Source organism: Aspergillus aculeatinus (genome assembly GCF_003184765.1).
Source record: "Aspergillus aculeatinus CBS 121060 unplaced genomic scaffold BO66scaffold_8, whole genome shotgun sequence".
In the NCBI taxonomy this organism is placed as follows: Eukaryota; Fungi; Ascomycota; class Eurotiomycetes; order Eurotiales; family Aspergillaceae; genus Aspergillus; species Aspergillus aculeatinus.
In genome coordinates this window covers 390,260-416,972 of record NW_020291477.1, presented here as the reverse complement: position 1 = coordinate 416,972, position 26,713 = coordinate 390,260, and the positions used below count along the sequence as shown (strand labels likewise).

The 26,713-nt window shown below is 53.6% G+C and overlaps 15 protein-coding genes across 15 annotated transcripts in view; 10 read left to right on the top strand and 5 right to left on the bottom strand.

Annotated features, from left to right (window-relative positions):
- Window positions 1-1,796: 1,796 nt before the first annotated feature.
- On the bottom strand, window positions 1,797-2,387 carry BO66DRAFT_316036 (GNAT family N-acetyltransferase; the record flags this gene model as incomplete). Its single annotated transcript, XM_025643489.1, has 1 exon — window positions 1,797-2,387. The coding sequence occupies one exon, from the start codon at window positions 2,385-2,387 to the stop codon at window positions 1,797-1,799; it is 591 nt and encodes a 196-aa protein (XP_025507027.1).
- A 690-nt stretch (window positions 2,388-3,077) lies between these two features.
- On the top strand, window positions 3,078-3,667 carry BO66DRAFT_237426 (uncharacterized protein). Its single transcript, XM_025642815.1, has one exon. It carries the CDS (start codon window positions 3,164-3,166, stop codon window positions 3,620-3,622), a length of 459 nt encoding a protein of 152 aa, XP_025507026.1. The 5' UTR covers window positions 3,078-3,163; the 3' UTR covers window positions 3,623-3,667.
- Window positions 3,668-3,762: 95 nt separating this feature from the next.
- BO66DRAFT_316027 (T2 family ribonuclease) lies at window positions 3,763-4,842 on the top strand (the record flags this gene model as incomplete). Its single annotated transcript, XM_025643487.1, has 5 exons — window positions 3,763-3,968; window positions 4,038-4,216; window positions 4,297-4,412; window positions 4,498-4,693; window positions 4,787-4,842. The coding sequence occupies 5 exons, from the start codon at window positions 3,763-3,765 to the stop codon at window positions 4,840-4,842; spliced, it is 753 nt and encodes a 250-aa protein (XP_025507025.1).
- A 783-nt stretch (window positions 4,843-5,625) lies between these two features.
- swc5 (putative Swr1p complex component (Swc5)) lies at window positions 5,626-6,830 on the bottom strand (the record flags this gene model as incomplete). The annotated part of the gene is made up of 2 exons (XM_025649155.1): window positions 5,626-6,370; window positions 6,451-6,830. 2 exons carry the CDS (start codon window positions 6,828-6,830, stop codon window positions 5,626-5,628), a joined length of 1,125 nt encoding a protein of 374 aa, XP_025507024.1.
- A 277-nt stretch (window positions 6,831-7,107) lies between these two features.
- On the top strand, window positions 7,108-8,842 carry BO66DRAFT_343340 (short chain dehydrogenase family protein). Its single transcript, XM_025644490.1, has 6 exons — window positions 7,108-7,179; window positions 7,262-7,477; window positions 7,552-7,986; window positions 8,060-8,157; window positions 8,237-8,314; window positions 8,401-8,842. Exons 2-6 carry the CDS (start codon window positions 7,381-7,383, stop codon window positions 8,653-8,655), a joined length of 963 nt encoding a protein of 320 aa, XP_025507023.1. The 5' UTR covers window positions 7,108-7,179; window positions 7,262-7,380; the 3' UTR covers window positions 8,656-8,842.
- Window positions 8,758-9,920, bottom strand: BO66DRAFT_237250 (uncharacterized protein). The gene is made up of 2 exons (XM_025642814.1): window positions 9,476-9,920; window positions 8,758-9,405 (listed from the first exon to the last, which is right to left on the bottom strand). The coding sequence occupies exons 1-2, from the start codon at window positions 9,803-9,805 to the stop codon at window positions 8,992-8,994; spliced, it is 744 nt and encodes a 247-aa protein (XP_025507022.1). The 5' UTR covers window positions 9,806-9,920; the 3' UTR covers window positions 8,758-8,991.
- Window positions 9,921-10,857: 937 nt separating this feature from the next.
- Window positions 10,858-12,476, top strand: BO66DRAFT_418268 (uncharacterized protein; the record flags this gene model as incomplete). Its single annotated transcript, XM_025649729.1, has 3 exons — window positions 10,858-11,316; window positions 11,362-12,191; window positions 12,257-12,476. The coding sequence occupies 3 exons, from the start codon at window positions 10,858-10,860 to the stop codon at window positions 12,474-12,476; spliced, it is 1,509 nt and encodes a 502-aa protein (XP_025507021.1).
- Window positions 12,477-14,524: 2,048 nt separating this feature from the next.
- On the top strand, window positions 14,525-16,210 carry BO66DRAFT_237225 (intradiol ring-cleavage dioxygenase). Its single transcript, XM_025642813.1, has one exon. The coding sequence runs from the start codon at window positions 14,854-14,856 to the stop codon at window positions 15,982-15,984; it is 1,131 nt and encodes a 376-aa protein (XP_025507020.1). The 5' UTR covers window positions 14,525-14,853; the 3' UTR covers window positions 15,985-16,210.
- A 425-nt stretch (window positions 16,211-16,635) lies between these two features.
- On the top strand, window positions 16,636-18,066 carry BO66DRAFT_408999 (dihydroorotase; the record flags this gene model as incomplete). The annotated part of the gene is made up of 4 exons (XM_025649154.1): window positions 16,636-16,690; window positions 16,842-16,921; window positions 17,051-17,504; window positions 17,585-18,066. 4 exons carry the CDS (start codon window positions 16,636-16,638, stop codon window positions 18,064-18,066), a joined length of 1,071 nt encoding a protein of 356 aa, XP_025507019.1.
- Window positions 18,067-18,165: 99 nt separating this feature from the next.
- BO66DRAFT_315824 (MIND complex subunit MTW1) lies at window positions 18,166-19,383 on the bottom strand (the record flags this gene model as incomplete). The annotated part of the gene is made up of 3 exons (XM_025643482.1): window positions 18,166-18,795; window positions 18,850-19,191; window positions 19,330-19,383. The coding sequence occupies 3 exons, from the start codon at window positions 19,381-19,383 to the stop codon at window positions 18,166-18,168; spliced, it is 1,026 nt and encodes a 341-aa protein (XP_025507018.1).
- A 765-nt stretch (window positions 19,384-20,148) lies between these two features.
- Window positions 20,149-20,857, top strand: BO66DRAFT_237192 (DUF504 domain-containing protein). Its single transcript, XM_025642812.1, has 3 exons — window positions 20,149-20,301; window positions 20,359-20,491; window positions 20,557-20,857. Exons 1-3 carry the CDS (start codon window positions 20,266-20,268, stop codon window positions 20,820-20,822), a joined length of 435 nt encoding a protein of 144 aa, XP_025507017.1. The 5' UTR covers window positions 20,149-20,265; the 3' UTR covers window positions 20,823-20,857.
- Window positions 20,858-21,136: 279 nt separating this feature from the next.
- BO66DRAFT_284754 (MIF domain protein) lies at window positions 21,137-22,071 on the top strand (the record flags this gene model as incomplete). The annotated part of the gene is made up of 2 exons (XM_025643110.1): window positions 21,137-21,553; window positions 21,634-22,071. Coding segments are annotated over 2 exons (855 nt in total), but the record flags the coding sequence as incomplete, so codon positions are not given.
- A 467-nt stretch (window positions 22,072-22,538) lies between these two features.
- Window positions 22,539-23,222, top strand: BO66DRAFT_435630 (uncharacterized protein; the record flags this gene model as incomplete). The annotated part of the gene is made up of 3 exons (XM_025650864.1): window positions 22,539-22,620; window positions 22,669-22,727; window positions 22,815-23,222. The coding sequence occupies 3 exons, from the start codon at window positions 22,539-22,541 to the stop codon at window positions 23,220-23,222; spliced, it is 549 nt and encodes a 182-aa protein (XP_025507015.1).
- Window positions 23,223-23,908: 686 nt separating this feature from the next.
- On the top strand, window positions 23,909-25,050 carry BO66DRAFT_389318 (CENP-X/MHF2 family protein). The gene is made up of 2 exons (XM_025646774.1): window positions 23,909-24,753; window positions 24,840-25,050. Exons 1-2 carry the CDS (start codon window positions 23,992-23,994, stop codon window positions 24,885-24,887), a joined length of 810 nt encoding a protein of 269 aa, XP_025507014.1. The 5' UTR covers window positions 23,909-23,991; the 3' UTR covers window positions 24,888-25,050.
- Window positions 25,051-25,100: 50 nt separating this feature from the next.
- BO66DRAFT_389317 (tRNA-dihydrouridine synthase family protein) overlaps window positions 25,101-26,713 on the bottom strand; it is a 2,008-nt gene continuing 395 nt past the window's right edge. Inside the window, exon 2 of the mRNA XM_025646773.1 lies at window positions 25,101-26,642. Within this exon, the coding sequence (XP_025507013.1) occupies window positions 25,176-26,642 (1,467 nt within the window). The 3' untranslated portion in view covers window positions 25,101-25,175. The remainder of the gene's footprint in view (window positions 26,643-26,713) is intronic.

Below are 26,713 nucleotides of genomic sequence, written 5' to 3'. Positions count from 1 at the left end.
GTCTACTAGGGCTCGTTAGAATTGCTGATGCAACGAGCATCTCACCGAGCTTACGAACTCATAGATAGTCTTTCTGGTCAAGGAATCACTGTCGTACATGGCTTTGCCTACACAAGTTCGCAGGTCGATTGGGCCTGTAATCCCGCGCTGTGCATGGAAATTCAACTCAAGCGTGGTTGCTGTATACATGGGTGAGACAACCTCATATGCTCACGTGCAGCTCCTAGATCGAGAAACCACAGCAGCCATTAGTTATGGTCGCCTGCCCTATCTACATTGGACTGGACTGGATCCCAGCTAGCCTCCTCTCTCCTCTACGAGACCGTAGTATTGCGCGACTGCACATGCCAATCCCAAAAAATCTTTTCCTGTCTGAGTTACCATAATCCGGGCTTTGTTGCTAGCTGTCGATCACCGGGGATTCCCGGGGGTCTTTTTCCATGCACTCTCCCATTGCACGATCTACAAACAGCACCGTTCGTCCTTCTCGACATCCATTAGTCAGAAGGCACCCACCAAACTATGTACGCCTCTACAAATAGACAACGCAGTCAGTCTACGTACTCGGTCAGACCATAGTGCGCGCGTCTGTTGAAGCACTAACTAGTTCCCTTCCCCACTCACGGAGAATCTGCAAGCCTGCCATGGCATCGTCATCTCAGGTGGCTCTCAGTATATCGGACTATCTAATTCAAAATGAGTAGTATGTGCCTTAGCGTAGCAACTGCCTTGGTTTGACCTGCTAGTTCTACTTCCATCGAGTCTCTCCCCTTTACAATCTGCCTCATAGAACGGCAGTGTGGCATACAGGTAATAATTACCTCTGCGAAGACAATGGGATGAGACCGGATGTGAATTGTGGCACCAGGCTTGCGAGTCAGTTTAATGGAATCAATGCAGCCTCAAAGCAGTATTTCGAGCCTTTTGGGAGGATTTTTTTCATTTGTGTGAACGACCGTCCTGGGATGTTGTGACCCGTGACAGCTCACATGCAATCCATGTATAGTAGTCAGTTTATGCCTTAGGCAGACAGGTGATCCTCTGACCTCATCACTAAGCAGGCCGCGCGCAGCACAGACCAACACGCCAAACCTGCTTACCTCAGATCGTACGATTTAAACCACTTCTCCATCTGCGCGAATTCCTTCGTCCTTTTGTTTTCTTCCTCTCTTGGTTGCAATCGTTGTGCTTCCGCAATGAGACCCGCGGACAATGGTCGACCCATGACTACCACTGCCCCTGACCCTCAACCCTCTACTTTGATGTTGGTAGAGCGGGCGAATGGGCACTGCGGGGCGGTAGTCTGGATGGTTCAACTCCACACGGGGCGAACCCGGGTTCAATGGTCACCTTTGGCTATGGTACCTCGATTATCTATGGATAGAGATGGTTGATGTGGACTCGATTGGCTTCTCGAACTATGATGACTCTTTCTCTTCAGCATGATGCAGGCTTAAGATGTCTGCTATGAGTGCTCCATTCCAAAATATCAAGCTCAACAGTCTGAGTTCGGAGAGGACAAGTAGCTAGTCGGCGGTCGATACGTACTTGTATGTGTTGTTGGAGATTCAGAGAACGACAAGATATGTCTGTGCGTTGTTGGTCTTTTTCACGCAGTTATCTTTTCTTCGTAGGAAATGCATAAATAGGTATTTCGTGCCCTTTCTCTTGCTTCCTATTGAGACTGTTCACTGAGTAAGAAGCCAACCTCGGCGGTCGGACTCCGCCAATTCGCAGAGGACAACAACAACCACCACCACCACCACCACCGCGCACCCACAATCTACACTCTGCCATCACTCCGTCCCCCTCAAATCCAACCCCAAAAACACCGTCTCCTCCACCAAAGGCGTCTCATAATACGGTCCGATGTCCACAAACCCCGCCGCCCGATACAACCTCAACGGCCCCTCCATGGTCCGCAGCGTGTCGAGTCGCATGGCCTGATACCCCAGCTCCCTGGCCCTCTGCACCACCGCCTGCACCAACGCCTTCCCCAACCCCATCCTCCGTGCCTCTGGGGAGACATACAGCCTTTTCATCTCACAGTACTTGACTTCCGGTCTATCGTCACCATCGTCATGACTAGGCTCTATAGTATATGATCGTAGAGTAAGGGGACGGAGAGCTACGCAGCCCAGAGGAATGTTGTGCTCTTCGGTGCTGCTGCTGCTGTAGGCCAGGAGAAGGTCTCCTCCGGACGCGGCCCCGTATTTACCCGGAAGGGAGTTGAGCTCGGTCTCGAAGTCCTGGAAGGTGAGATCGATGTTCAGCCATTGGACGTAGGCGCGGAAGAGCGAGCGGATGGCGGAGAGATGCTCGGGGGTGTGGGCGGGGATGATGCGGTAGGGGAGCCGGGGGCTGCGGTTCGACGTTGAGGATATCATCGTTGTGCTTTGGGGGGGGATAATTGATGAATGATGAACAGGTATCTGGTAGAGGATGTCTTGATTGTCTGGTTGCATTGATCTGGCATGTAAACAATGGCTCATTCAGTCTTTTATTTTCTCTTCTATCCGATGTCTGGTGTAGGGCGTGCGCTACGGTGACTCAAAATTGTTGGTATTGTCGGTGCCTTAGGCTGAGATATTGTTTCTCTACTGCAGTGCGGGCCGAGCATCGAGTGAGTCTCTTCTCTTCTTCTACTCCGCGATTCTCTTCCATCTGGTTTGCCGCGACTCGACGGTTCGATGCCATCTAGATCACTTTCAAAGCTACGGCACTCGACTCTGTGCGATACACAGGAGCAGCATGCGTCCCACATCATCTGGCTATCAGGGTCCGAGGTCGCCATGTGTCGATTGCTAGTTGACGGGCTCTATCTACAATGGCTCTTCGGCCTTATCGCTCGATACCTCTCTCACCTTCGATCAATCTATTGTCATGGCATGCTCCGACACACCAGAATATTATCGACAAGACATGAGCGGGGAGCTCCGATGCCAAGTCAATGCCTTGTTATCGTGCTCTATACACCTCTGCAGGGATGAATAGACAGCTTTTAATTTACGCAGACATCCACTGAGATTATCTACTCCGTGCTGGGCCTGCCCGCGAGCTTCCATCAAAATCGCACATCGCAAGTGATTGGCAGCAGGTGTTGACACTGCATCACCCAACATGGCTTCTCCAAGTCCATTCGCCCAGCCTGGTTGATGAACAGATGGAGTTCTCCAAATTAAACCGGTCCTTAGAAGCTGAAGATCTTCCCTCCACAGCGAATCAGATCGCCAGCTGCCCCGACGGGAAGAGCAATGCAACCCATCCTAATGCACACTACTTTGACCAACCTTTATCGATTGTTTGGCTTCTGCTCTCATTGCTTCTCCTCCGAAGGAGTCCCGTCGTAGCTTCATCTAGTCCCCGGCTGCAGAATGACGCTGTCGCGCTCAATTGGCCATTCATCGTCCACAAACCCCCAGTCCCCCTGCGGGTCCTTACAGCATCGTCCGACCCCCGACCCAATTATCAGTCGGACCTGGCGAATCAGCAATTCCTTATCAGCACATGTTGCTATCAGCCCTCATCACGATGCAGAGAGAGAGACTCTCCACCACAGCCGAGGGGTATGCGGCATGAGCGAGGCAGGCGGGACAATTGTCCATCACCGGCGTATAAGTAGCGCCAACTCCTCTCGTTGTTGTCTGCTATAGCATCTTGTTTTATTTGTCTATTTATCCGCAGGTCGCTCAGTAGCTTTCCACACCACCCTTACTCGCTTTCAAATCCAGCACGATGCCTCAAATGTCTCTTCTGCCCGCCATGGGTGTTTTCGCCCTGAGTGCGCTCAGCTCCGGTGTCCTGGCTACCATTGACACCTGCTCCTCCGACAGCCCTCTCAGCTGTCAGACCGACAACGAGGCTTCCTGCTGCTTCGAATACCCTGGTGGCTCCCTTCTCCAGACCCAATTCTGGGACACTGACCCTGTCACCGGCCCCAGTGACTCCTGGACCATCCACGGTCTCTGGTACGCCCACTCTTTCCCCACTGCCCATTGAAAGACTTCACGGATTGGCTGACAGCAACCGAACTCCAGGCCCGACAACTGCGACGGCACCTACCAATCGAACTGCGACGCCTCGCGCGCGTACACCAACATCACGGAAATCCTCGAAGCACAGGGCCGCACCGAGCTGCTCGAGTACATGGACACTTACTGGCAGAGCGACGATGAGAGCAACGAAGAATTCTGGGAGCATGAGTGGGCCAAGCACGGTACGTACGCTTCTCAGTCCGGGCATACTTATGAGACCCCCGAGCTTTCCCTCAAAACTCAACTAACTTTTACTGCGTAGGAACCTGCATCAACACCATCGACCCCAGCTGCTACACCGACTACACCGCTCAAGAGGAGGTCGGCGACTTCTTTGACAAGACCGTCTCGCTCTTCAAGACCCTGGACTCCTACACTGTGCGTTTCTGCCCCGCATCCCCCCCGGCCCATCTGGTTCGGGCATCCCACGGAAAAATCGAGACAAGCTAACCAGTAACAAAAGGCTCTCGCCGACGCGGGCATCACCCCCAGCTCGAGCAAGACCTACAAGCTGAGCGACATCGAGGACGCCCTTGCTGCCATCCACGACGGCTACGCCCCCTACGTCTACTGCAGTAGCAAGGAACTGTCCCAGCTCTATTACTACTTCAACGTCGCGGGTAATGCGATCGACGGAACTTATGTTGCGGCCGAGAGATGTAAGTTGAGGATTCTCCCTGACGAACAGCCTTTAGACCCCCACCCCTCCCAGAGAAAACTAAATGCTGATCAATGGGTTTCTATTGTTCTAGTGGAGACCAGCAACTGCCCCAGCTCGGGGATCAAGTATCTGCCCAAGTCGAGCTAAACAGCTTGCGTAGAACCAGAGGGGTGGTGTGATCCCAAGACTACATCGTGGAACAATGTTTGTTGATGAAGAAAAAGGGAGTGAGTGGGTTAGGGGCTGTAAAAAGTTTCGTGGGTGCTTTATTGTATGTACATGCTACCACTAGTGTGTCCTAAAACTGGTTGATGGAACACACCCGGAAGAGCTATATGGCGCGAGTCCACATCATCTATATGAGCAAGGAAACCCGTTTAATGTTCCTAGGTAGTTTTGTCCATCTGTGATTTAGACACATGTGCGTTTTGTGTAGTCTCATTGGACGGAAAGCCGCTTGCCAGTCGGCCGCTGGTGATGGGGTGTTTTGTCAAGACCATAATGGGTTCCACAGCGTGCTGTGGGCGGCTGGCAACGTTCATCAAACCTCATATGCGAGGTATGTATCCGGTCCAATCGAGTTCTCTTGCTTCATAAGCGAAGTGCATGGGGCCATGTCAATAGACTGACATGGCGTAGTGGGTCTGGGAGTTTCTTCACCGCGGGCGTAGATTTATGCGCAGGCAAGATGGTTCGTCCACCAGTCTGATCGCTTACACGCACACAAATTGTAAGCGATCGGTGCCTGTGAAAGCAGCTAGCTAGTCGGTCTTCCGATGCCGTAGACGGGGAATCCGACAGCAATATCAACATAGGCATTAGAGTGCGCGTGTCGAACATGCTGATTCTGATTGGCCGTCCCAGAGGATACTGGAGGAGGTTGCAATTTGTATGCAACGAGAAAGAAGAAGCGGTGCGGTTATCCCTTGTTCACAGTCCCTTCAGACGCGCATTCCGCCTCTCCTCCTCGATGTTCGCACCCACACGGTCCAGGAACTCCATGCGGCCATGGAAGCCCTCCTTGGCCTTGCTGTGCACCTTGAGCTCATCCTTGAGACCCGCACTATCGACATACGCGGCCCAGTCCATCCGCGACTTCTCGACCGTGTTGATCTTCGGGCCCCGGGCGTTCTCGTCCTGCCCAGTGATTTCGGCGGCCGGCTGCTTCTCCCAGCTCTTCTTGATCGCCCCGGTCGGGTTGGGGTCGAACCGCGAGACCCGGCGCAGCGGCCTCCGTAGCTTGATCGCCACATCCTCGGTGGTGGTGGTGGTGGCAGTTGCATCGTCCACCGCCGCCGTGATGACTGTCTCGACATTCGCATCGCCATTGTTGGCGAGGTACAGCTTCGCCTCGGCCGAGTCTTTCAGGACGATCTTCTCCTCCGTGATCATCTCCCCTGCGAACTCGTAGGTGCGCTTGATCTTGATCATCTCCTCGGCGTATTTCGATGGTTTCTGCTGCTGTTTTGATTGTTCTGTTTCGGTGGAGGATTCTTGCATCTCCACGTCGCCGTTCTGTGTCGTTGGTGCGTTGTCGTCGTTCTTCCCGCTGCTGCTGCTGCTGCTGCCCGCGTGCAGCCCGTTGTTGTTCTCCGGTGCATTCATCATCGCCCAGAGCGCATCCACGTCCACGGTCGCACCGTCGATCTTGGCGAGGGGTTTGCGTTCGTCTTGCCTAGAAGCATGCCAACATATAGATTAGCACAAACCTATGACCAACAGTCTCTAAGATGTGAAGAAAGACTAAAAACATACGCGCGCATCTTCATAGCCCGCGTACGGACAAAGCCCCCGGTGCCTCCCTCTTCCTCCTCATCGTCTTCAGTCTTCCGCTTCGCCTTGTCTTTGTGGATCGTAGCCTCGTCGCCGGAATCTAACTCCCCAGTCGCAGCGGGATCCTGGGTGGTTGTGGTGGTCTTCCGCCGCTTCGCCTGGGGTTGGCCATCTGCTGCTGCTGCTGCTGCTGCTGCCGCGTCGTTGTCCTCCTCATCCGACGAGGTCAGACCGGCATCGTCGTCGTTCTGGGCGGCGAAATCGTCGTCGAGTTGGAAGTCCGAGTCCGAGTCGGAGTTGTACTCATCTTCATCGATAATTAGATCGGCTGCTGCCGCGGTGGGCTCTGCGTCGGGCGCCATGATGAGGTTACGCCGTAGATCGAGTCAGCAAATGCGTGTGGGATAAAGTCCGTTCACAAGCTTCAGCGCGGAGAAGGAGACGGGAAGCTGGAGCATGAAAAGGTGTAGTTCTGCCGGGCGGTGAGCGATAACACGGAGGTGGATGATTATGTAAGTGTATCAGCCAATCATATTCAAGGTCGGGGAGCCGAGGCTACTTCGTCCCTTATCGTGATAAGCCTTTAGTAGATTGAGTCTCCATCATGAACATGCTACGACTTCAAACTGTGGGGATTATATTTTTCTGTATGTGGCTGAACATGTCTCTTTGAACTCTCCAAAGGAGCTTTCTTTGGCAATTCGATCATATGCAAGTCTCAACCCCGAACCCTGTATGCCACCGAATCTCAGGACTCGGCCATGACGAACGACGACTAATCATAATCTCTCAGCCGAGGATGACAATGACATGGATCGACAGACCTAGCATATAAGGAACCTTGATGACGATGACCCATCATCCTAAAATAGCCAAGCTACTCGTTACAATTACACCCCGCAAGACCAAGCAATGGCATCCCCCAACAAGCCCGTCGCCCTGATCATAGGCGCTTCGCGAGGCATAGGCCGACAAATCGCCATCGACCTCGCGAAGAACAACTACACCGGTAAGTTGCAGTTACACTCAAGAACCTCCAGGCCATCACCTTCCAACTTCAACTAACCGGGTCACAAACACCAGTAATCATCGCCGCCAAATCCACCTCCACCACCACCAATCCAGAACAATTCCCCCCGGACCCCAACTCCCCCGCCTCAACCATCACAACCGTCGCCCAGGAGATCAACCTCCTCACCCCCAACACCGCCTACCCGATCCCCGTCGACGTGCGCTTCCCGGCCCAGATCGACGATTTAGTTGCACAAACCCTCCGGATAACCGGCGGCCGGCTGGACGTGGTGGTGTACAACTCGGGCGCGATCTGGTGGTCGTCCGTGCGGAACACCCCCGTCAAGCGGTTCCGGCTGATGCAGCAGGTCAACCCGGAGGGGCTGTATGCGACCGTGCAGGCGGTGCTGCCGGTGTTCGAGCGGAATGGCAACCGCGGCCGCATTGTGGTGGTCTCGCCGCCGGTGTATTCGCGGTTCTTTAGGGGGAAGACCGGGTATGCGATTGGTATGGGACTCTTTCTTACTTTTGGGGCTGGAGGGGGGGCTTGAGGTGGGATTACATAACTAATTTTGAACAGGAAAGGTTGGGATGAGTGTGTTGACGCGCGGGTTGGCGATGGATTTTGTGAGGGAGGGGAAGACGGAGATGGCTGTTACGAGTATTTGGCCTGCTGCGGTATGGTTTTCCAGTTTTCTCGAGGCAAATGATGGGGATTGTAGGGGTAATGACGCTGATGCTGATGTTCGGAATTCAGGCTGTTCAATCGGCTGCTACGGAGATGAATCCCGCAGGGAACGATGAATCACGCTCGAAAGCCGATCTTAGGAAACCGGTGAGCTACCCAGGTCCTCCCTCCTCTTGCCATGGCTCGGATTTTGGCATTCGAGGTTGTGTGGTATGCTGACGAACCATCACCAGACTATCTTCTCCGATGCGATCCTCGGGATCTTGAAGGCTCCACCTCATATCGTCAATGGTATGCTCGCGCTGGATGAGGACTTCCTGCGCGATCACTGCGGTGTCACGGACTTCTCCAAATACTCCGTCGTGCCGGGCACCAATCCCCGGCGGATGATGCCGAAGAAGTTGCCGGTGCTGGAGGTGGAGGAGCAGGACGACGAGGGGATGAGGATGGATAGTGCGAAGAGCAGGAGCACTGCATCTAAACTATGACCGTTTGCTTATAACAGACGGATTCGTTCATACTCTCGCTCAAATGTGTGGGCTTGAGATTTGCAGTATCCAAGGAGCTTTGAAGCCGATATTGGCTTACCAGCTGAGAGAACAGGAGAATGGAGTTTGGAAGACTACATCAGAGATGTAAAGTGTTAATGTCGGACTAGCACATACATACCTACATCCAACGAGCATTTACTATATCCCACCCGGCCCCAAAACCATGAAGCTATACATGCATTCCCACAAAAGCCCGTGTGTGAGGTAACCCCATTCATCATAATCCATCATCAACATCAACATCATTCGTCGTACAGCCCAAAACCACCCTCCTCAAGTCCCCGGATACCGATCAACCTTGGTATCCACCATGCCCACCATCTCCAACGAAGGCTTCTCCGTCACCCGCTGCCGCGACACATTCCGCTCCAGCCACAGTCCCGCCGTCGCGACGACGCCCATCACAATCTCCAGCCCGATCAACACCCCCAGCAACACAAATGAGGCATGCGTCACCGCGCAGTCCCGGGCGAAATGCGCAGGGACGTTACTGCTACTAGTACTACTGGAAGAAGACGCCTTCCACTTGCAAGTCCAAGAATGGAGGGTCTCGGTATCGTGGAACCCGTTGCGGCCACTCGCGCCGGGGCGGTAGATCACGAACACGAACCCCACGAGAGCCGTGATGAAGCCCGAGAGGGCCGTGACTGCGGCGAGGAGGTTTAGTCGGTGGATGTGGGAGTGGGGCTGGATGTTTTTGTTTTGTTAGCAGGTACTATGTCTGATAGTTGTGGTAGGGATAGGACGGTGTACTGACCGATGGAAGAAGGGCAGCGATGATGTAGATGAGGGTCTGGAGCGCAATCACACTGCCACAGGCGAGCAGGGCCTTGGCCGGGCGCAGGTCGAGGTTCAGCGGCCACAGGTAGAGCCAGACTTGGCTGTAGCGCGAGGTCTGGCGGTAGTGGTGCAGGGCCACGGCCTCGCAGGCGATGGTGGGGATCGCCACGCAGAAGATGAGGATCGCCAGCCCCAGGCGGACGAGGCGGAGGAAGCGAGTGCGCGTGAGGAACGTGGACTCCGCCTCGAGGGAAGCGTGCGACGTCGAGGTGAAGGAGGCGGCCACGGTGGAGGATGCTGAGTCCATGGCTTGGGGTTGGGAAATGATCGGAGGGGAGATTTGATAGAGTCAGAGAGAAGAAGCGAGAGAAGGCACAGCTCTTTCTGTGAGCGTCAAATGTCAAACAGCAAAGTAAAGTGAACGTGAATTCGTCAAGCAGAAGTCGGTCTTGCCAGCAAGCCGGTCAGGCTCATCACCGAAGAAAAGAAAATGGAAAAGTAGGAGATGATTTCTTTGAGAAGCAAGAACAGAATCAGATGCCTGAGGACAGTGGGTATTTATTCCCTTGTTGCGACGCGAGAAAGCCTCTGTCTGTGCCTGCAACTGAGCGTTCCTTGGTTGCCAAAAATAATGCAGCGGACCCTGAATGCCCACCCTTTGCGGGCTGCAGGAGCGGCCATCGAAGGCTGTTAGCCGCCCGGCAGGATTCTAAGCAGTTCATTTGCTCGTCGCTGCCCTCTTTTCCCCTGAAGAATCGTTCTTCAAACAAGCACCATGCAGTCCTGTCCTTCCCGGGCGCTTAGGAGCGGTCGGTGCAACCTCACGACCACGAATCGGGGGCGCGAATTGCGGGAAAAGGCGTGCTTGGTATACACCACCCTTCATTTTATCTGTTGCTCGTGGCGGACAGAGGATGATGATTTGTTTTGGGTCCTCGAGGACTGTGCTTGTGAAGGATCAAGCTGATATCCTCCATGTTTGGTTGATATATGGAGTAGAAGGGCGAGCTCCCGGTTGTCTGCAGGTTAATGTAAGCTTGTTGTCCGACCGCGGTCTCCACAGAAGCAGAAGCACTCACCGTGTCAAGCGCCTACGACTATCATGACGAGTTACATGGCGGATGGGAATGTAGAAAGTGAGGGTTGGAAACTGCCGACGGTTGAATAGTCGAGGAACATCTAGCCTTGGTGTGTCGTTTCAACGAGCCGGAACATGTACAAAGTACATGTCATACACGTGATAGCCTAAATAGGCAGAACTTTCTTCTTGGCTCATTGGGTTGGAAAAGATGACTATGCCAGGTGATCTGAGGTAAGTACTAGGTAGGCAAGGTTCCATCATCTTTTCTGTTTGATAGCATGTCACCATCTACAACCACAACAACTCGTCGTCTGCTTCGTGGTGAGATTACCTACTCTGCAGCCAAAGAACTTGAAACCAATGTATTGCACTCGTTGAGCTATTGGGATCAGCAGAATAGCTATTTCGGAGACTTGCGCCGAAAGAGCCATCTTCTTGAGACTGTGGTCGCACACCATCTCAATTTGGTTCCGACGAGCTGCCGCATCGCCGAACCAAGCGAATGGTTTTCTGGGTCGTTCAATGTTTGCATCCCAATCTATGTTGAAAACAATCGGCGGCGCCCCAGCTTTCTACTTCGTTTTCCGCTGCCACACAGGGTTGGAGAGAACGTCAACCCAGGGAACGCTGATGAGAAAATTCTATGTGAAGTTGGTACCTACACCTGGCTCCAGCATGATTGCCCAGAAGTCCCCATTCCGCAACTACATGGATACGGGTTATCAACGGGCCAGAAGGTAGGTGCACCTCTTCTCATCGGGGTGGCTTCTGCTAAGGATTAGTTTACTGCTCTCGAAAACCTGCCTTTCTTGACTCGTTCAGTCGAAGTCCTCCGCCGTCATATTCTAAGATTTTTGGGATTCCCAGTCCCATCCAAATATGTGCCTCACAGCAACAAATCGAGAGACTCCTTAGGAGTCGGATATCTCTTAATTGACTACATTAATATGTCAAGGGGTAGGATGCTGTCTGCGTCATGGGATCAAGGGCGGCATAATCCTAGATTACGGATGAACCTCTTCCGCAGCTTGTCTGATATCATGTTGGCCAGTACACGTACTCCTCTACCCAGAATTGGTGCTTTCATCGTGGATGAAAAGGGTTATCTAAGGCTCAGGAACAGACCTCTTACTTTCGAGATTCAGGACCTGGAGAATCAGCACGTTCCGGTCGATATCCCGCGCGACTTTACATATTCCACCGTTGACTCCTATGTCAGTGACATCCTTGCCTTTCATGAGAGTCGCCTTCATCATCAACTGAATGCAGTCAATGACTTTCAAGACACCTTGTTCCAGATGGCTGGTCTCACAGTGATGAGAGCTGTTCGAAACTTATTCTTCCGTCCCGATCTCCGCCGAGGCCCGTTTTATATGAGCTTGACGGATCTACATCAAAGCAATATCTTTGTCGATGATGACTGGAATATCACGAACCTAGTTGATCTTGAATGGGCTTGTTCTCGTCCAGCAGAAATGATCCATCCGCCGTATTGGTTGTCCAACCAATCTGTCGATGGGATTGATTCTGACGCATACGAGAGCCTGCATAGCGAATTCATGCAGGCTTTTGCGGAACAAATATCGAAGCGCTCATGGCAACATGGGAACCAGTTCTACTTATACTCCAAGAAGGCTGGAACAAAGGCACATTCTGGTATGCTCTTGCACTCGATAGCCCCACTGGGCTTTTTCGGATCTTTTACGACCATATTCAGCCACGATTCTTGAAGGATCATATAAACGATGCAGCATTTTTCAAGATTACTATGGATTACTGGACATTCAATGCAACTAGGTTCATTCGGGAAAAGGTGAAAGATCAAGAGAAATACGATCGGCTGTTGCTCGAAGCTTTGAAACAGGCTTCACCAGGCCTGACACCCACGCATAAGTGAAAGCGGTTGTCTTTCCCCTCTACTGGTCGCTTGAAAGGACGGCCAGCCAGGCATTAGTTTCACTGTGAGATGCCTTACAGGCATCAACAAACAATCAAGGTGAGCAGAACAAAAGGAAATTATGTAGAGAAATACTGAGCCACTGCTCCGTTGAATTGAGATATTCTTCGAAGTCGTATCTAGGCGGGCATTATTAGTCTTTGAGCAAACGATGTCGATTGATTGCTCTCTAGCGAAGATGCTTGTTCAATAACTTAGTGGGTTAGCACAAGGCATCTCCTCATAAGTAGTACGCTAGGTTGTGGTACTTACAGAGTGCATGGACGATAGCCATTGCGCAGAGGAATCGACCTTGAGGCAACAAGCTTCCCACTCTTGATCGGCATCACATATTGACTCGTACTCATAGTCAGTGTACAGCATTGAGGATTCTCGGTCATCAGCACATCAGTAAGAGACATATAGACTAGCCTGATTGACGTAATCAGAGCTGCACTGGGGAGAAACACTGGGAGGAAATGGGATATCGGTGGCTACTCGTAGCTACTGTTATCCGCGAGTTCGCCTTCTTAAGAGGCAAGCTAACAGGGTAACTTACTAGAACCACGTCCTGAAGCACCAACCAAAGCTACGAATACCCACTGCTCCTCCTCACTACCTCACCACCCCACCCACCACTCATCACTTCTCGTCTCTCACCAAGCGACAATAGCTCGGTATCTCGTTAGAGTCTTAAGCATGTTCCTATTGCCACCGTCACCACAACACCCCAAGTACCCCGCAACATCGAACTAGCAGCTATCACGATGACTGTGACAGACTAATTGATTTTTGGCCCCCTCTCATCTGTCCCATCTGTGTTGATGTCCAGACATGTTGACTTGACAGCGTTCATTTCTCCGTCGCTCCGGACAATTCTCCATATGAACCGGGCATTCCTGTCCAATGCCCCCTCGTCCTCTAAAGTATCATACGCGTCTGTCCTAGGGTTACTGACTTGTCTAGACCTGACCCCTGTCCTAAGGCTTGGCCACCACGCGTCCGGGACCCCGTTTGATGGCAGCGTCATTTTTTCGCACGCAAGCGATCAAACATGTGCAGCGCTCAATGCTTACGTCCCACAAGATATTCCGCACTTGCATACTCGTCCCCGCTTTCGCGTAGTCCTGAAAGTCGTCGGTTTCAGGCCGAGGAGGCGCTCTTTGGTGCAATCAATTGGCCGAATTTGATCCCGTGCCTCCCTAATGCCGTGCCAAATCTCCCCAAACATCCGCCACCCGAGTCCTTTGAGTGTATTCGTGGGGAATGTTGATGGTATATGCTTGGCAAAATATATGATCGGCACCGCCGTCCGTCAACCTCAAGGACCGAGATCCCGTACTCGATCGAAGCGGGATTTGTCCCCATTAGGATACCATACCAGGTGCCGCATTTCACAGGTGCGCTACTCACAGATACCCCGACCTTCAGTCATGTGGCCCGCACGCAAAGTGCAGGTCCAGCTTTCACTACTATGAAAGCCGTCACGGACGTTGATGTATCGTCGCTTTAAGGGCTGGTGACCATGTCTCAAAACCCAGGGCTGTCATTGCGCAGCACAACCTCAGCAGCACACCAGCCGATGCCTAGGAATAGGCCAGTCCTCAGCCATCCTGCCCAGGCGGCGGATGATCCTCCGTGTGTTTGCCTAGTCCTGGGCTACTGCCACCGCCTCCAATAACTCCAGGGTTGAGGGCATACAACGGCTGTGTTTGATAGACGGCGGATAAAGATGGAGCCGGGACCCCATCTAGAGTGCAGATCTTCACACTCGTCAGACGAGAGACAGCCAATCACACCCTGATCAAAACTAATAATACGCGTCGCCCGGGCAAGTGATATCGCTAGGATGTTTCTTGGTGGTTCTTGGCAGGTGAGCTTCATTGCAGGGTCCCCACGGCCTTATGTCTTGGCATGTGGGAGGGACTCGTCATCAGTCATTGCGTCCAGTATATTGCATCAAATCTAGCGAATTCCTCGGAAATGTCACCAATCAACACCAGAAAAAGCAGCAGGGGTGCATACGCCTTCATCCCGCCGGCTGTCTTTTGTTAGAGACTTTTGCAGCCTCTTGGTATAGTGTCGCTTTGATCAAGGAATTGGTTCCGCACAGCGATTGCGATGTAGCCAGACGGTGTGATGAAGCTGGACTGCAGCAAGCTCTTGATCCAAATCTCAATATGGCGATTAAACCTATATAAGAGGTGTGCAAGCCGATGCAGAAGACGAAATGACAAGCAGCAAATCTCACTCTATCAGTGGCAAATTCCTCCTCTTCGTCTTATAGACATAGTCCTTTCCTTAGTGACCTCCTCGCACTTTTGTTCAACTTCCCAAAATGCATTTCAAGAACGTTGCCAGCTTGGCCATTGCTGGAGGTGCGGTCCTGGCTGCCGCCCATCCTGGCCACGAAGAGAAGCGTGCTGCTTCCGAGCTTCTGGAATTCAAGGCCAACATGCGACGCGGGCTCGAGAAGTGCGCCGCTCGATTCGAGAGCAGCGGATTGAACGCCCGTGCAGAGGTTCGCCGTAGGGCCCTGGTCGACTCGCACCGCAAGCGTCTCGCTGCGCGGGATACCTCCTCGGTTCTCGCCACCAACCACAATGAGACCGGCAATGGCATCACTGCCGACTCCTCCGAGAGCGAAATCTTTGGCAGTAGCAGCAGCTGCGTTCTCAACCCCGAGGGCGAGACGGGCCCTTACTACGTTCCAGGCGAATACGTCCGCGCGGACCTTCGCGAGAGCCAGCCTGGTGTGCCTGTGACCATCGAGGGCCAGTTTGTCGACGTCGAGACCTGTGAGCCCATCACCGACCTGTACTGGGACATCTGGAACTGCAACGCCACAGGCGTCTACTCCGGCCTGGTCGCCACTGGCAACGGAAACACTGCCGACACCTCCAACCTCAACGCGACCTTCCTCCGGGGTATCCAGAAGACCGACTCTGACGGCGTCGTCACCTTCAACACCCTCTTCCCGGGGCACTACTCCGGCCGCACCACCCACCACCACATGGTGGCTCACCTGGATGTGACAGTACAGGAGAACAACACGATCACCGGGGGCACTGTCGCTCATATCGGACAGATCTTCTGGGATCAGGACCTAATCAACGCGGTTGAGGCCACGTCCCCGTACAACGAGAACACGGTCACCCTCACCACCAACGCGGAGGACCGCGTCTTTTCCGACGAGACGGAGAACTCCACCTCGGACCCGGTGTTGAACTATGTCTATATTGGCGATGACTTGAGCGATGGGCTTTTCGGATGGATCACCATCGCCGTCAACGTCTCCGCCACCTATGACCCCAACTACAGCTTCATCTACACCTCCAGCGGCGGCGAAGCTGTGGATGACAGCTCATCCTCAACTGGAGGAAGCTCGCCTGGTGGTGGCCAGTCCAGCGGCTCTGGTGGACCAGGGGGAAGCGGCCAGTCCAGCGGTGGCCAGCCTGGTGGCTTCTGAAGCTCGCCCCTCTGGCTTAACCCTTGATCTCGCAAGCGAGAAGAGATGAAAACTATCTTGTTCGTGATTTGTTGCTGTGTGCTTTGCTTCCCTGTTCTTGTCAAACAACAATCGCTCCAGCTTGATTTGCTCGTTTTGAATCTGTTGATCTGTGCTAGTTAGTTGTTACTCTTGACGTATCATTCGTTCACTTTCAATTAAAATTGAAGTACTCCGTTCAAGTGCCTAGTCAATTTGACTCCTAGACTTGATTCATCTACCCTTGGAACAAGATAGCTACTACAAAGTACTAAGGTAAGCATTCCGCAACCCACCGTAGGTATACTGCCATCGCCCCGAAACCGGAGCACCTCCCGCTGACATCATCACCACCACCACGACCACCCCTTATCACCCAACCAATCAAACCCCAGGCGGTCACTCACCCCACACCGCGGCGCGCGCGCGGATAAATTTTGGCGGGGAAAAATAAGGCGGGAGATGAAGCCTGGAGGCACTTTTTTTCTCCCCTTTTTGCTGTGCCTTGCATTGCAAGTTTCAATCTTACAATTTCCCGAGGACTTGTTCATGCTTCGCCCTCGCATCTTCAATCCTCGATTGATTGGATCTTTTTCTTCCGGCATCTGCGTCACCAAACGATACCAGTCCGCCATGCCCCTCTCCAAGCTGCAGGGCGTTAAGCTCCCCGCTTCGGCGGATTTCCATGGTGCGTTTTTATTTCTTTGCTTTGCTTTGAATGCCCCGCATGCTGGGCTGTGTATTTTTCTGGGATACAGCGTGGACAGTGTCAATGGGGTGTGGAGTGGGATGTTTAGAGTGTCTAGGCTAATGTGTTAGGACGAGTGGGGGGGATACAGTCCACCTGCGCGATGGGGATATGATGAAGCTGGTGACGCCTACTATTCGTCAGGGAGGTGTGAATACTGTTTTTGTTATGGTAACTTTTTCCCCCATTCCCCGTATTCCCCTCCCTTGATTGTGTATGGAATCGTAGGTTCGACAAAGGGATTTATCACATAAGACATTATCATTCAGCCTAGTCTTCCTGCTCATCTGTTGCCTCCAGCCGAATCTAGTCCCCCCCGTCACAACCGTCGACCGCGCCCTCGAGTACAAGAAGAGTCTGGAAGCGATCGAGCCCAACGTCAACTACCTGATGAGCCTGTACCTGCACGAGACGGTGACGCCCGAGACGATCATCGAGGCCAAGCAGCGCGGTATCACGGGCGTCAAGAGCTACCCGGCGGGCGTGACGACCAACTCCTCCTCCGGCGTGATCGACTACACTCAGTTCTACCCGGTGTTCGAGGAGATGGAGCGCCAGGACATGGTGCTCAACCTGCACGGCGAGGTGCCCTCCAAGGGGGACGTGACGGTCCTCACCGCCGAGGAGCGGTTCCTGCCGACCCTGCTGCAGCTGCATGAGCGCTTCCCCAAGCTGCGCATCATCCTGGAGCACTGCACCACCGCCGCCGCGGTGGAGGCCGTGAAGAAGTGTGGGCCGACGGTGGCGGGAACAAGTGAGGATTGAGACCCCATCCCTTCCACCCCTTGTTGGAGAGAATGTCGGGCTGACTGTTGGGGCGACCAAAAAAAATAGTTACGGCCCACCACTTGTCTATCATCATCGACTCCTGGGCTGGAGATCCGTTCTGCTTCTGCAAGCCCGTCGCCAAGACCCCCGCGGACCGGGACGCGCTGCTGAGAGCGGCTGCATCCGGCAACCCCAAGTTCTTCTTCGGCTCCGATAGCGCCCCTCACCCCGCCGTGTCCAAGAGAGGCGGCGACAAGATCGCGGCCGGTGTCTTCACCCAGCCCTTCACCACCCAGCTTGTGATCGACGCGTTCGAGCAGGCCTGCCAGAACGGCGTCCTCAAGGAGGAGGACATCACGCCCGAGATCCTCGAGGGCTTCATGAGCAAGTATGGCCGCCAGTTCTATGGTATCGGCGAGGAGCAGAAGGAGTTCATTGTCATCGAGAAGAAGGATGAGAAGATTCCGAACATCCTGCAGTCGGACAAGGTGGATGTTGTGCCTTTCCGGAGGGATCAGCAGACGTGGAGCGTCACCTGGTCGTCATAGTTCTTCCTCGCCATCAATTGCGCAAGTTTTTAAGTAACTTTCCCCCGAATAAAAGTGCATCACTGGGAAGACTTGCTGCTTTGTTTGTGTTCGTCTCCACTAGGCGGATTTGTTTTGACCCTCCGCAAGTAGCCCCATGACAGACTCCAGCGCCTGCGCTTCTGCAATGTCGACTCTGCGGCCCGTAAGCACCAGGTTGACTTCGTTCCCGGCAGCCAGTTGCCCGGAGCGCTCCAGGTGCAGCCTGACTCTGCTCTCAATGTATTCGCGTCGCGCATCCGCCTTGGAGTCGACCTCCATCTTATCCTCCGACTGTTGCAGCGTAGCCAGCTTGGGCCGGAGCTCTTTGATTAGCGCCTGCAGCGCGGGCAGCTGCGACAGGATAAACGTAGTGTTCGTGGTGATGGGCGTGTGCTGTTTATTAGATCCGGCCACCGCCCCGACGCGCAACTGGCGCGCCGCAGCGCTCGACGTCAGGAACGACAAGTCCAAATCTTTAGTCGTGTTTGCCGTAGCTGATGGCACTGCCGCCTCGTCACCCGCTTTCGTAGAGTCCGGTTTCGGTCCCTTAATCGACAAGATCTGCCGTAACTGCGCAATGATCGCGTCGTTCTGGGCGCTCTCCTGCTTCAGCGCCCGATTCAACTTCTTGGTCTCAAGGAGCTTCTTTCGCTGCGCGGCGATCGTATCCGGCGTGGGCGCATCTTCCGGGGGATGCAGGTCGAGATTCTATTTTTTTTAAAAAACTGCGCGTGAGCAAAACAGGGCGAAAGGTTTCGTCACAGTCGAATTGTTTACCTCATAATGCTTTAAGCGGATCCAACCCATAAGGTCCTCGGGGACCTTGAACGTGTTCCGCAGGACAAACAGCTCGAATTTATCGAACGTCTTGTCGACGGTCGCCTCTAGGAGCGTCTCCAACTGGTGAAGGCCATTCTCGATCTCCAGTTGCGCTTCCGGGTAGATCACGTTGCCATCCTCGTCGGTGTCCGGGATTGTGGATTCGTTGGCGGCGTGCGCGAACCCGAGGCGTTCGGGCGGAGTGTTGAGGAGACCGGTTTCGAGGCTCGAGATGGCTTGGTAGATGAGATTGTTGATTGAGTTGATGATGTCGTCGATGAGGGACTAGAGTTCGTGGGGGTGTGGAGGTCAGTCATGGTTTTAGATCCGGTTGGGGATGGGGGGTGTTGGTGGTGAAGTCGAGGCGCCCGCGCGCGCGTGTGTATGGATATTTTTGGTGGGGGTGAAAAGGATTCTGCTTACTAGAGGGGTGTAGCTGAAATGCTCGGTGAGCAAGGAGGTGGTGGCGTCTGTCATGGCTGGCAGGTAGTCGCACTATCTGCTGCTAGGGTGGAGGAAAGAGAGAAGTTGATGATGCGGTTGTGTCTTGCTTTCTTGCCGGTCGACGCGTCAGGCGCGGCGCGCGCAAAGATGCGGAGTTGCGGGTGGAGGAACAGCGGGCACAACTACAACTACTGTACTGTACCTCTTACCTGCGCGAGAAGGCCTAATCCAGGGCTCTACTACGATGAGATTCGGTTAGAGGTAGTCTCAGAAATGATACTGAGGACAACCCTGTCATCCGCAAATTTTGAAGTTGAGTTAAATGGTATTTAGTGACCTTTTTCTCAATCGCTTAAAGGGCTAACGTCGTCGGACAGCCGGGGGCTCCATCTCCCTATCGGGGGTCAACATCTTCAATCTCTATCAATAGAGCTGGATATCAGGTCGCTCATGTCAACCAGGCCCTTTCTGTCCTTCACAGGGTTCCCAGTGTCAAGTTTTCTGACCCCTTCGCCACGACTGAACTTCCTTTTCTCATGGCACAGTGCAGTGAGTCATGTAGCATTTACTCGTGCTGTCAGCTGCTCCGCCACCAACGGTTTGAGTCACCAGTACGAAGAACCGAGCCAGCCATTGGCTCCATGTGAAACCAAGGATCACTCATTTGAATCAGTCCCGTGAATTTGCGGCCCTAATACATGGCGTATCACTAACTCCGTCCTTCACTGGTGACAGTCCGCCTCCAGCTAACGTGAGATTTGTATGCCGCCTGAAGGCTGCCTAGACAGGATTTAGATCCCCATCGCCATCAACATCCCTACTTCATTATTAAAATCCAGCTTCCGCTACTGTAACCGTACCAATAAAATCATCACTCTGATACAAACCTCTTTTGTCCTTAGAAGCTGTACACATATGCCGATAATCATGGCTCTCCAAGCTCCCGAGCAAGTCTCACAAGTCCTTCCTACTGTGGACACTACACCTTCATTAATCTCGTTACCGAAGGAAAGAAGTTCCTCATCACGACGAAGCTCTCCAGAGAGAGTCGCAACCCTCATCCTTCAAGAGAAGCCCATCCATGCCCGCCATATCCCCACGAAACCCGCGACGGTGGAGAATCGATTACGACCTGCTGCAGGTACGTCATTTGATCCAATTCCATCATCCGATGGGCAGATTTGATACTGATGCCCCAAGTCAAAGATGTCATCAATCGCATAATATGGGACCCGGACTACGATAGTGATGATTTCGTGATTGTATATGAGGACCGATTCGAGGGACGCCTTGAAGCCAGCTTCAACACGTGGAAGCGAGAGACGACGCACGACGAGTTCATCCCCCAACATCGTATCCTCCATATCAAACGCCGGTCGGATGAAGAGATTGTATGGGATCGAAGGAGGAGGATTGACAAGGTCTTCTGTAGTGGAAACTCGGCCTTTGACTATCTGGGCTTTCTTAGTTGAATGGAACAACTTTCGAGAGGACGTACTTTTGATGTTCGGGAGCTGGCTTGTTGGCGTACAAGAAGATATCTCAAGGTCGGCGTAGGAAGCCACCTTCCCTCTTCGCGTACAGTTCATAGCTCCTTCCAAACCAGGACGAGTAACCCGGGTTTATCGTAGAGTATCTGGATTGAAGTCACTCAGTCAAATTCAACCTCCCTTGCATTCTTGCGTACTTGTGCAAGGTCATCCATCAATAGTCAGACTCAAGGACGTTTGTCGGTTAACCTGGGCTGATTATCTTACCCTGCAGCACAATGACTCCAAGACGTCGCCGATTCGAGTTCTCCTTCCGCAAGAGACATAGCGGTCCGTCTACGTCCTCTTCGAGTATCTCCCCAACAGTTCCTGTGCTCCAATCGCCCATGGCCTTCCAAGCACTCGGTGCGAGGACCATCTCCGAGGCGACATTGAAGCAGAAGAATAAACTGGATAGGGCACCTGTGAGGCCGTCCATGTTTCTCGAGGAGAAGGACGACGATGAGCATGCGATGTACCCCATCAAGCCAGGTGTGCCTGCTGATGTGAAGCCGACTCATCTCGAACGCAAGAGTATTGAGGGAGAGTCTGTGTTGCGTCCCAAAAGTCAATACTTCGAGGAGATGTTCAATATCAGGGGTCTGGTGACCTCCACGAGAACTCAGATTACTCACGAAGCTGTGACCGTCGTTGAGGTCAAGATCAATACCCGGGTAAGCATTCACTTGTCCCTGTTGCTTCGTTAGAGTATAGGATCGGTTGGATCTGGACTGGACACTGATGTCAACCTCAGGTCAAGGACGATGACACGCTGGCGTCGACGATCTCAACAAGGATGGCACAGATTCTTGAAAAGCCCGAGGTCTTCATCATGACCACGATTCAGCAAGATGCTTGTGTTTACTTTGGGAACTCAAATACGCCGGCGTACCTGATGAAGGTGTTCGCATTGCCGTTTCTCATAGCGCCTATAATGAATCTCCGCAGTACCATCCTGATTCAGATGGAGCTCCAGAAGATTCTAAACATAGCGCCGAACCGCGGAATCATCTTATACATTCCGATGCCGGAAGAGAACCTTGCAACCAACGGAGTGACTGTGATGGGCCAGTTGGCAAATCTGGAGCGTGGCACGGGGATTTTTCGAACTATTTCTCGGACTGTGAGCCGAAAGTTGAAATCCGGTAGCACACAGAGTGCTCCGATCTCTGTGGCGACAACATCCTCGTGGAATTTCAGTGATAAGAAGTCGCCAGCATCCATGGCCGAGGATCAGTCTCACGGAAGCGAGGCTTCTAAGGAGGGGAAGAAACTCAAGTTCAGGTCCAGGTCCAGGTCAACCACTAAGGCGAGAAGCTCTCTTTCTTCGGCAGTCCGTGAGGATGCAGGTCAACCTGAACCGGTGGATAACGGTAATGACCAGCAGTGAATCCGGTCGTTGGATTGGGTCTTTGTCTGGATTAATGTTCGAATTGGTGCTGTGATTTGCTTGTGGTTCTGTCTTGGTTTGGCTGTCCTTCCTTTTTGTTTGTAGCTCTGCTGCACCGAGTGGGGTCCAATATCAAAACCGTTTCTTCCTCTCCTTTAGCTCATTCTTCCTTAACTCTCAATTACCTTCCTTTCACTACCCGCCTGGTTCTACAAATTTCAGTTTATGATCACACTCATTCTTGCATTCCAAGGATCCAACTACGCAGAATGGAGCCGGAATATGGCCAAGGACGTATCCTGGAGATAGAAGGCAATCTATTCGATGCCCCCGATGGAGCGGCACTGATCCGTAAGTTGTGCTCGTCGGACTAGAGTATCTGATCCTGATGAATCCTAGACGCTTGCAACTGTCAAGGCCATTGGGGCAAGGGGATTGCTAGAAAGTTCCGAGACAGAGTATGCTCCCCAGCCTGCCATCTCATTCTGGCCAAATAACTGACATGATTCCATCATCCCCAGTATCCCAATGCTTATATCGCCTAGGTTACTCACTGTCAAGACTACAATACGCTCAACACAGAAGTGGTCGTCACAGGCGAGACAGGTCCGCGCCGTCTCCGCTTGCCCGAAGGCACTGCGCTCATCATCCCGCCCCAGCACGGCGACTACGAGCCCAGCGGCGGGCATCAGCACTGGATCATCTGCCTCTTCACGTCCTTCAACCATGGAAGAGCCCTCTCGCCGGTCGACATTCTGCTGGGAAACACTGAACTTGCGGTCGCAGACCTGAAGAAACAGCTCGATGAACTCCGTGACGAGGGGATCGATTTGGGGCGGCTCTGGTCGTGTCAGTTCAACTCGGGCTTGTTCGAAGTGGATTGGGCTCATTCGAGAGATATTCTGCTGAGATCCGGGCTGGAGGTCACTGTTGTCAGACAGCCTCAGCCGTGATGGCGTGCTTCTTGGGGTGTTTCTTTGCGGTCATCGATGGGAGACGTGATACTGGGTCCTAGCTTGGTCGCTTGGCTGACAGCAGGATGGAGGGTGTGAATTCGAAGAATCCTGCGTCGGCTTGGGACCATACTTTGTTACGATGATACTTAGGCGCAGCATCTGCATGTTCTTTACTGATGAGCTGGCTGGTGTTCTTGATGTTAGTTTCTCTGAAGTTGTTCTAATTTTCTCGAACTATGTTGATATGCAATGACTTAATTCTGCAATTATTGCTTTGTTGGGAACCTCGTAGCTCGAATCAAACACCCGCTGGGTATTTAATCTTGGTAATCGCACTGAAAGCATGCTGTGAAGTCGTAGATTTATTCTGCAAAGCAAATGCCACTGCGCAATTGGATGTGTATCGTGATAAACCACCGCAAAAGGAAAAATGTATCTGGACGGCAGAATCTTGCTAGAAACGAATCAGCTGAGAAGTGCACTTCACGAAGACAAATTCAGAGACTCCTGATGCAACTCTGAAGAGCATGACCATATTCAAATATCCAAAAATCAACATTTAATAAAGCCTGCGATTATGATGGAAGTGATAATGATCATGATTGTTATCACATGACCTCGCGTTTAGTTCCGCGATGCACGTGTTTCGCGACGCCATCTCCGCATCTCAACCACCACTACCAAGACGACTCACCTTGGGGAAGAATAACCTGACGAGCAAATAAAGCTCAGCCAGCGCTACTTCTACTTCTACACCGACAACAAAATGCCCCCCGAGAGACAGCCCACACAGAAACGGCGCAGACTGCCGTTCAAACCCCCGAGCCGGGCCTCTTCATCCGCACCAACAGCAGCAGCAGCAGCCGCATCAGCTTCAGCGTCATCATCCAAGCCCAGATCCAAAGCCACCACCACAGCATCCTCATCGTCCACTAAACCCAACCCAACACGAAAGAGTACCACCACAACCACAGCACCCTCCTCCAAAGCCCGGCAACCCACCACCACCAAATCCAAAAACAAACCCACCCTCCCCCCACCTCCCCCCTCCGACACAGACGACGAACCCTCCGCCTCGGACGACGCAGAAGAGCAACCCCCCAACAACCCACGGCCCAAACGGCGAAGAACATCCCCCTCCCGCTCAAACTCAAACTCAACCTCCCCCGCACCATCCGCTTCCGCTTCCGCCTCCCAATCTCCTCCCAGCAACAACAACAACACCAACAACGAAACGCCCGCCTCCCCCTCCCCCTCCCCGGAACCGGACTACATCCTCGCAGAGATCACGCACACCACCGACCCCGCCGAGGATATCGTCACGCGCGAGCCCGTCATCCCCGCCAAGCTGCTGACGCGGCTGCTGCACCACCACTTCCAGCACCCGAAGACCAAGATGGCCAAGGACGCCAACACGGTCGTCGCCAAGTATGTGGATGTGTTTGTGCGGGAGGCGCTGGCGCGGGCCGCGTTCGAGCGCCGTGAGGCCGTCGGCGAGGGGGCCAGTGTGGGGGATGGGTTTTTGGAGGTTTGTTTTTGCCACCACCCCTTGTCTTCCCTTTGGCTTGTTGAGTTTGGGGGTTTGGTAGGAGTGTACGCTAATGGGTTGTGTAGGTTGAGGATCTCGAGAAGTTGGCGCCGCAGCTTGTTATGGATTTTTAGGTGGATTTTTGTTGGGTAAGGATGGAGTTTGGGGGTTGAGGTGCGGTTTGTTATTTGGGTTTACGGGTTGTAGGTTTGTGATGCGAGATACCTGATTTGTTGGATATCCTTCTGTTGTAGAGAAATTAGCGAACAGAACTCTTTATATACTCTGGTCTATCGACGGGTTCTAAACGATCTAAACAAAGCAATGTAGAAACAACAATAAGCTATGCCCGAGATGGGTATAAATGCTATGACTTCCCCCCCAGTACTCCGGAAAACAACAAGGTCACGTCAATTCATTTCTCAGCCGCTCACCAAAGGATCGGGCGTAGCCATGGCTGACACCGTTTTCGAGTCTCCAGAAGGAGTGGCAGATCCCTCGGCAACCGGGGTGGCTGGCGTCTCGACTGCTCCGTCCGTCGTGCCGTTGGGCTGCTGCTGCTGCTTCTTCTTGGTGGTCACAGATCCCTTGGCGGTAAGAGCTCCAAGCTCGACGGCCTCCTCCGGCAACGGCCGGATATGCGGTTGGCAGACCCAAAAGGGCCGGCCGTATTCCGCGATCGTCGCCTTGGACCCCGTCAGCTTCTCGTCGGGGGACCGCTCGAAGCGCTCGGGGAACTCCTCGTATTCCTGGAGGCCCTTCTTGACGGCCTTCTCGACGAGCGTCAGGACATGCTCGAACGCGGCCATGTCGCCGGGGCGCGATCTGGCCAGAGCGTCGCGGACGTCGGTGTGTACGGAGACCATGGGACGGAGGAGCTGGAAGAGGTGGCCCTGCATCACTCCCAGACTGGGGGAGGCCGCCCGCTTGCCCTTCTCGCGCTTCTGCTTCTTCTTGGGTGGGCCATCCTCTTCCTCGGTCTCCAAATCCTGCGCGGGTTCTTCCTCCACGGGGTCGGACGGTAGGTACAGCGGCTTCCGCTCAGGGACCGGTTGCTCCAGGACGTACTTGTAGAGCACATCCAGATACCGACGCAGCATGGCGTCGATGCGATATCCGCCCTTCCCGTCCCGGCCGCGCCAGTAATCCCTGCTTTCGCTGCCGACGGGAGGCGGCTTGCTGAAGATCGACGGATCGGACAGGTTACCCTCGGCGCTCATCACGGCATCCGCCCCGGTGGCTTCCAGACAGCGGTCCAGATCGTCGTAGTTCAGATTGTTGCCGTTGGCGAAGATGACCGTCTCTGGGGGCAGGTTGTCGCGCAGGTAGCGGATGTAGCTCCAGTCCGCCACGCCCGTGTTGTGGCCCTTCTGCTCCCGGCGTCGGCCGTGCACGGCGATGATGCTCGCGCCGGCGGACAGGATCATCTTCGCATACTCCAGCGTCTTCTCCTTGGTCTCCTGGATGCGGAACTTGGCGGTGACCGGGATGGGGAGCTCGATGTGCAGGCGGTTGATCAGCTTGTAGATCAGGTCCCAGTCCTCCTGGAGGAACGCTCCGTAGTGTCCGCGCTTCGCGATGCCCTGGGGACATCCGAGGTTCAAATCCACCGCGTCGCAGTACGGCGCCACATGGCGGGCCGCCTCGAGGAAGTCATCCGGGTCGTTGGCGCAGAACTGCACGAAGAGCGGTCGGTCGATGGCCGGGTTGCCGTCGAGGAAGAGGGACTCGTCGCCCTCCTTGCCGGCGGCGGCGCGGGTCGGGTGGAAGTGCTGCGCGCGCACGTTGGGCTGTTCGCGGAAGAGGCGGGCGTGGTACATGGGAGAGTAGGCGAGAATTTGCTTCTGCTCCTCTGGGGGCAAGAAGGACCTGGTGAGCATGCGCCATGCCTTGCACCAACCATGTTAGCTTCCGATTACGGCAAAATTTGCCGTCGAAATGCGGCGAGGTCGGGGGAGGG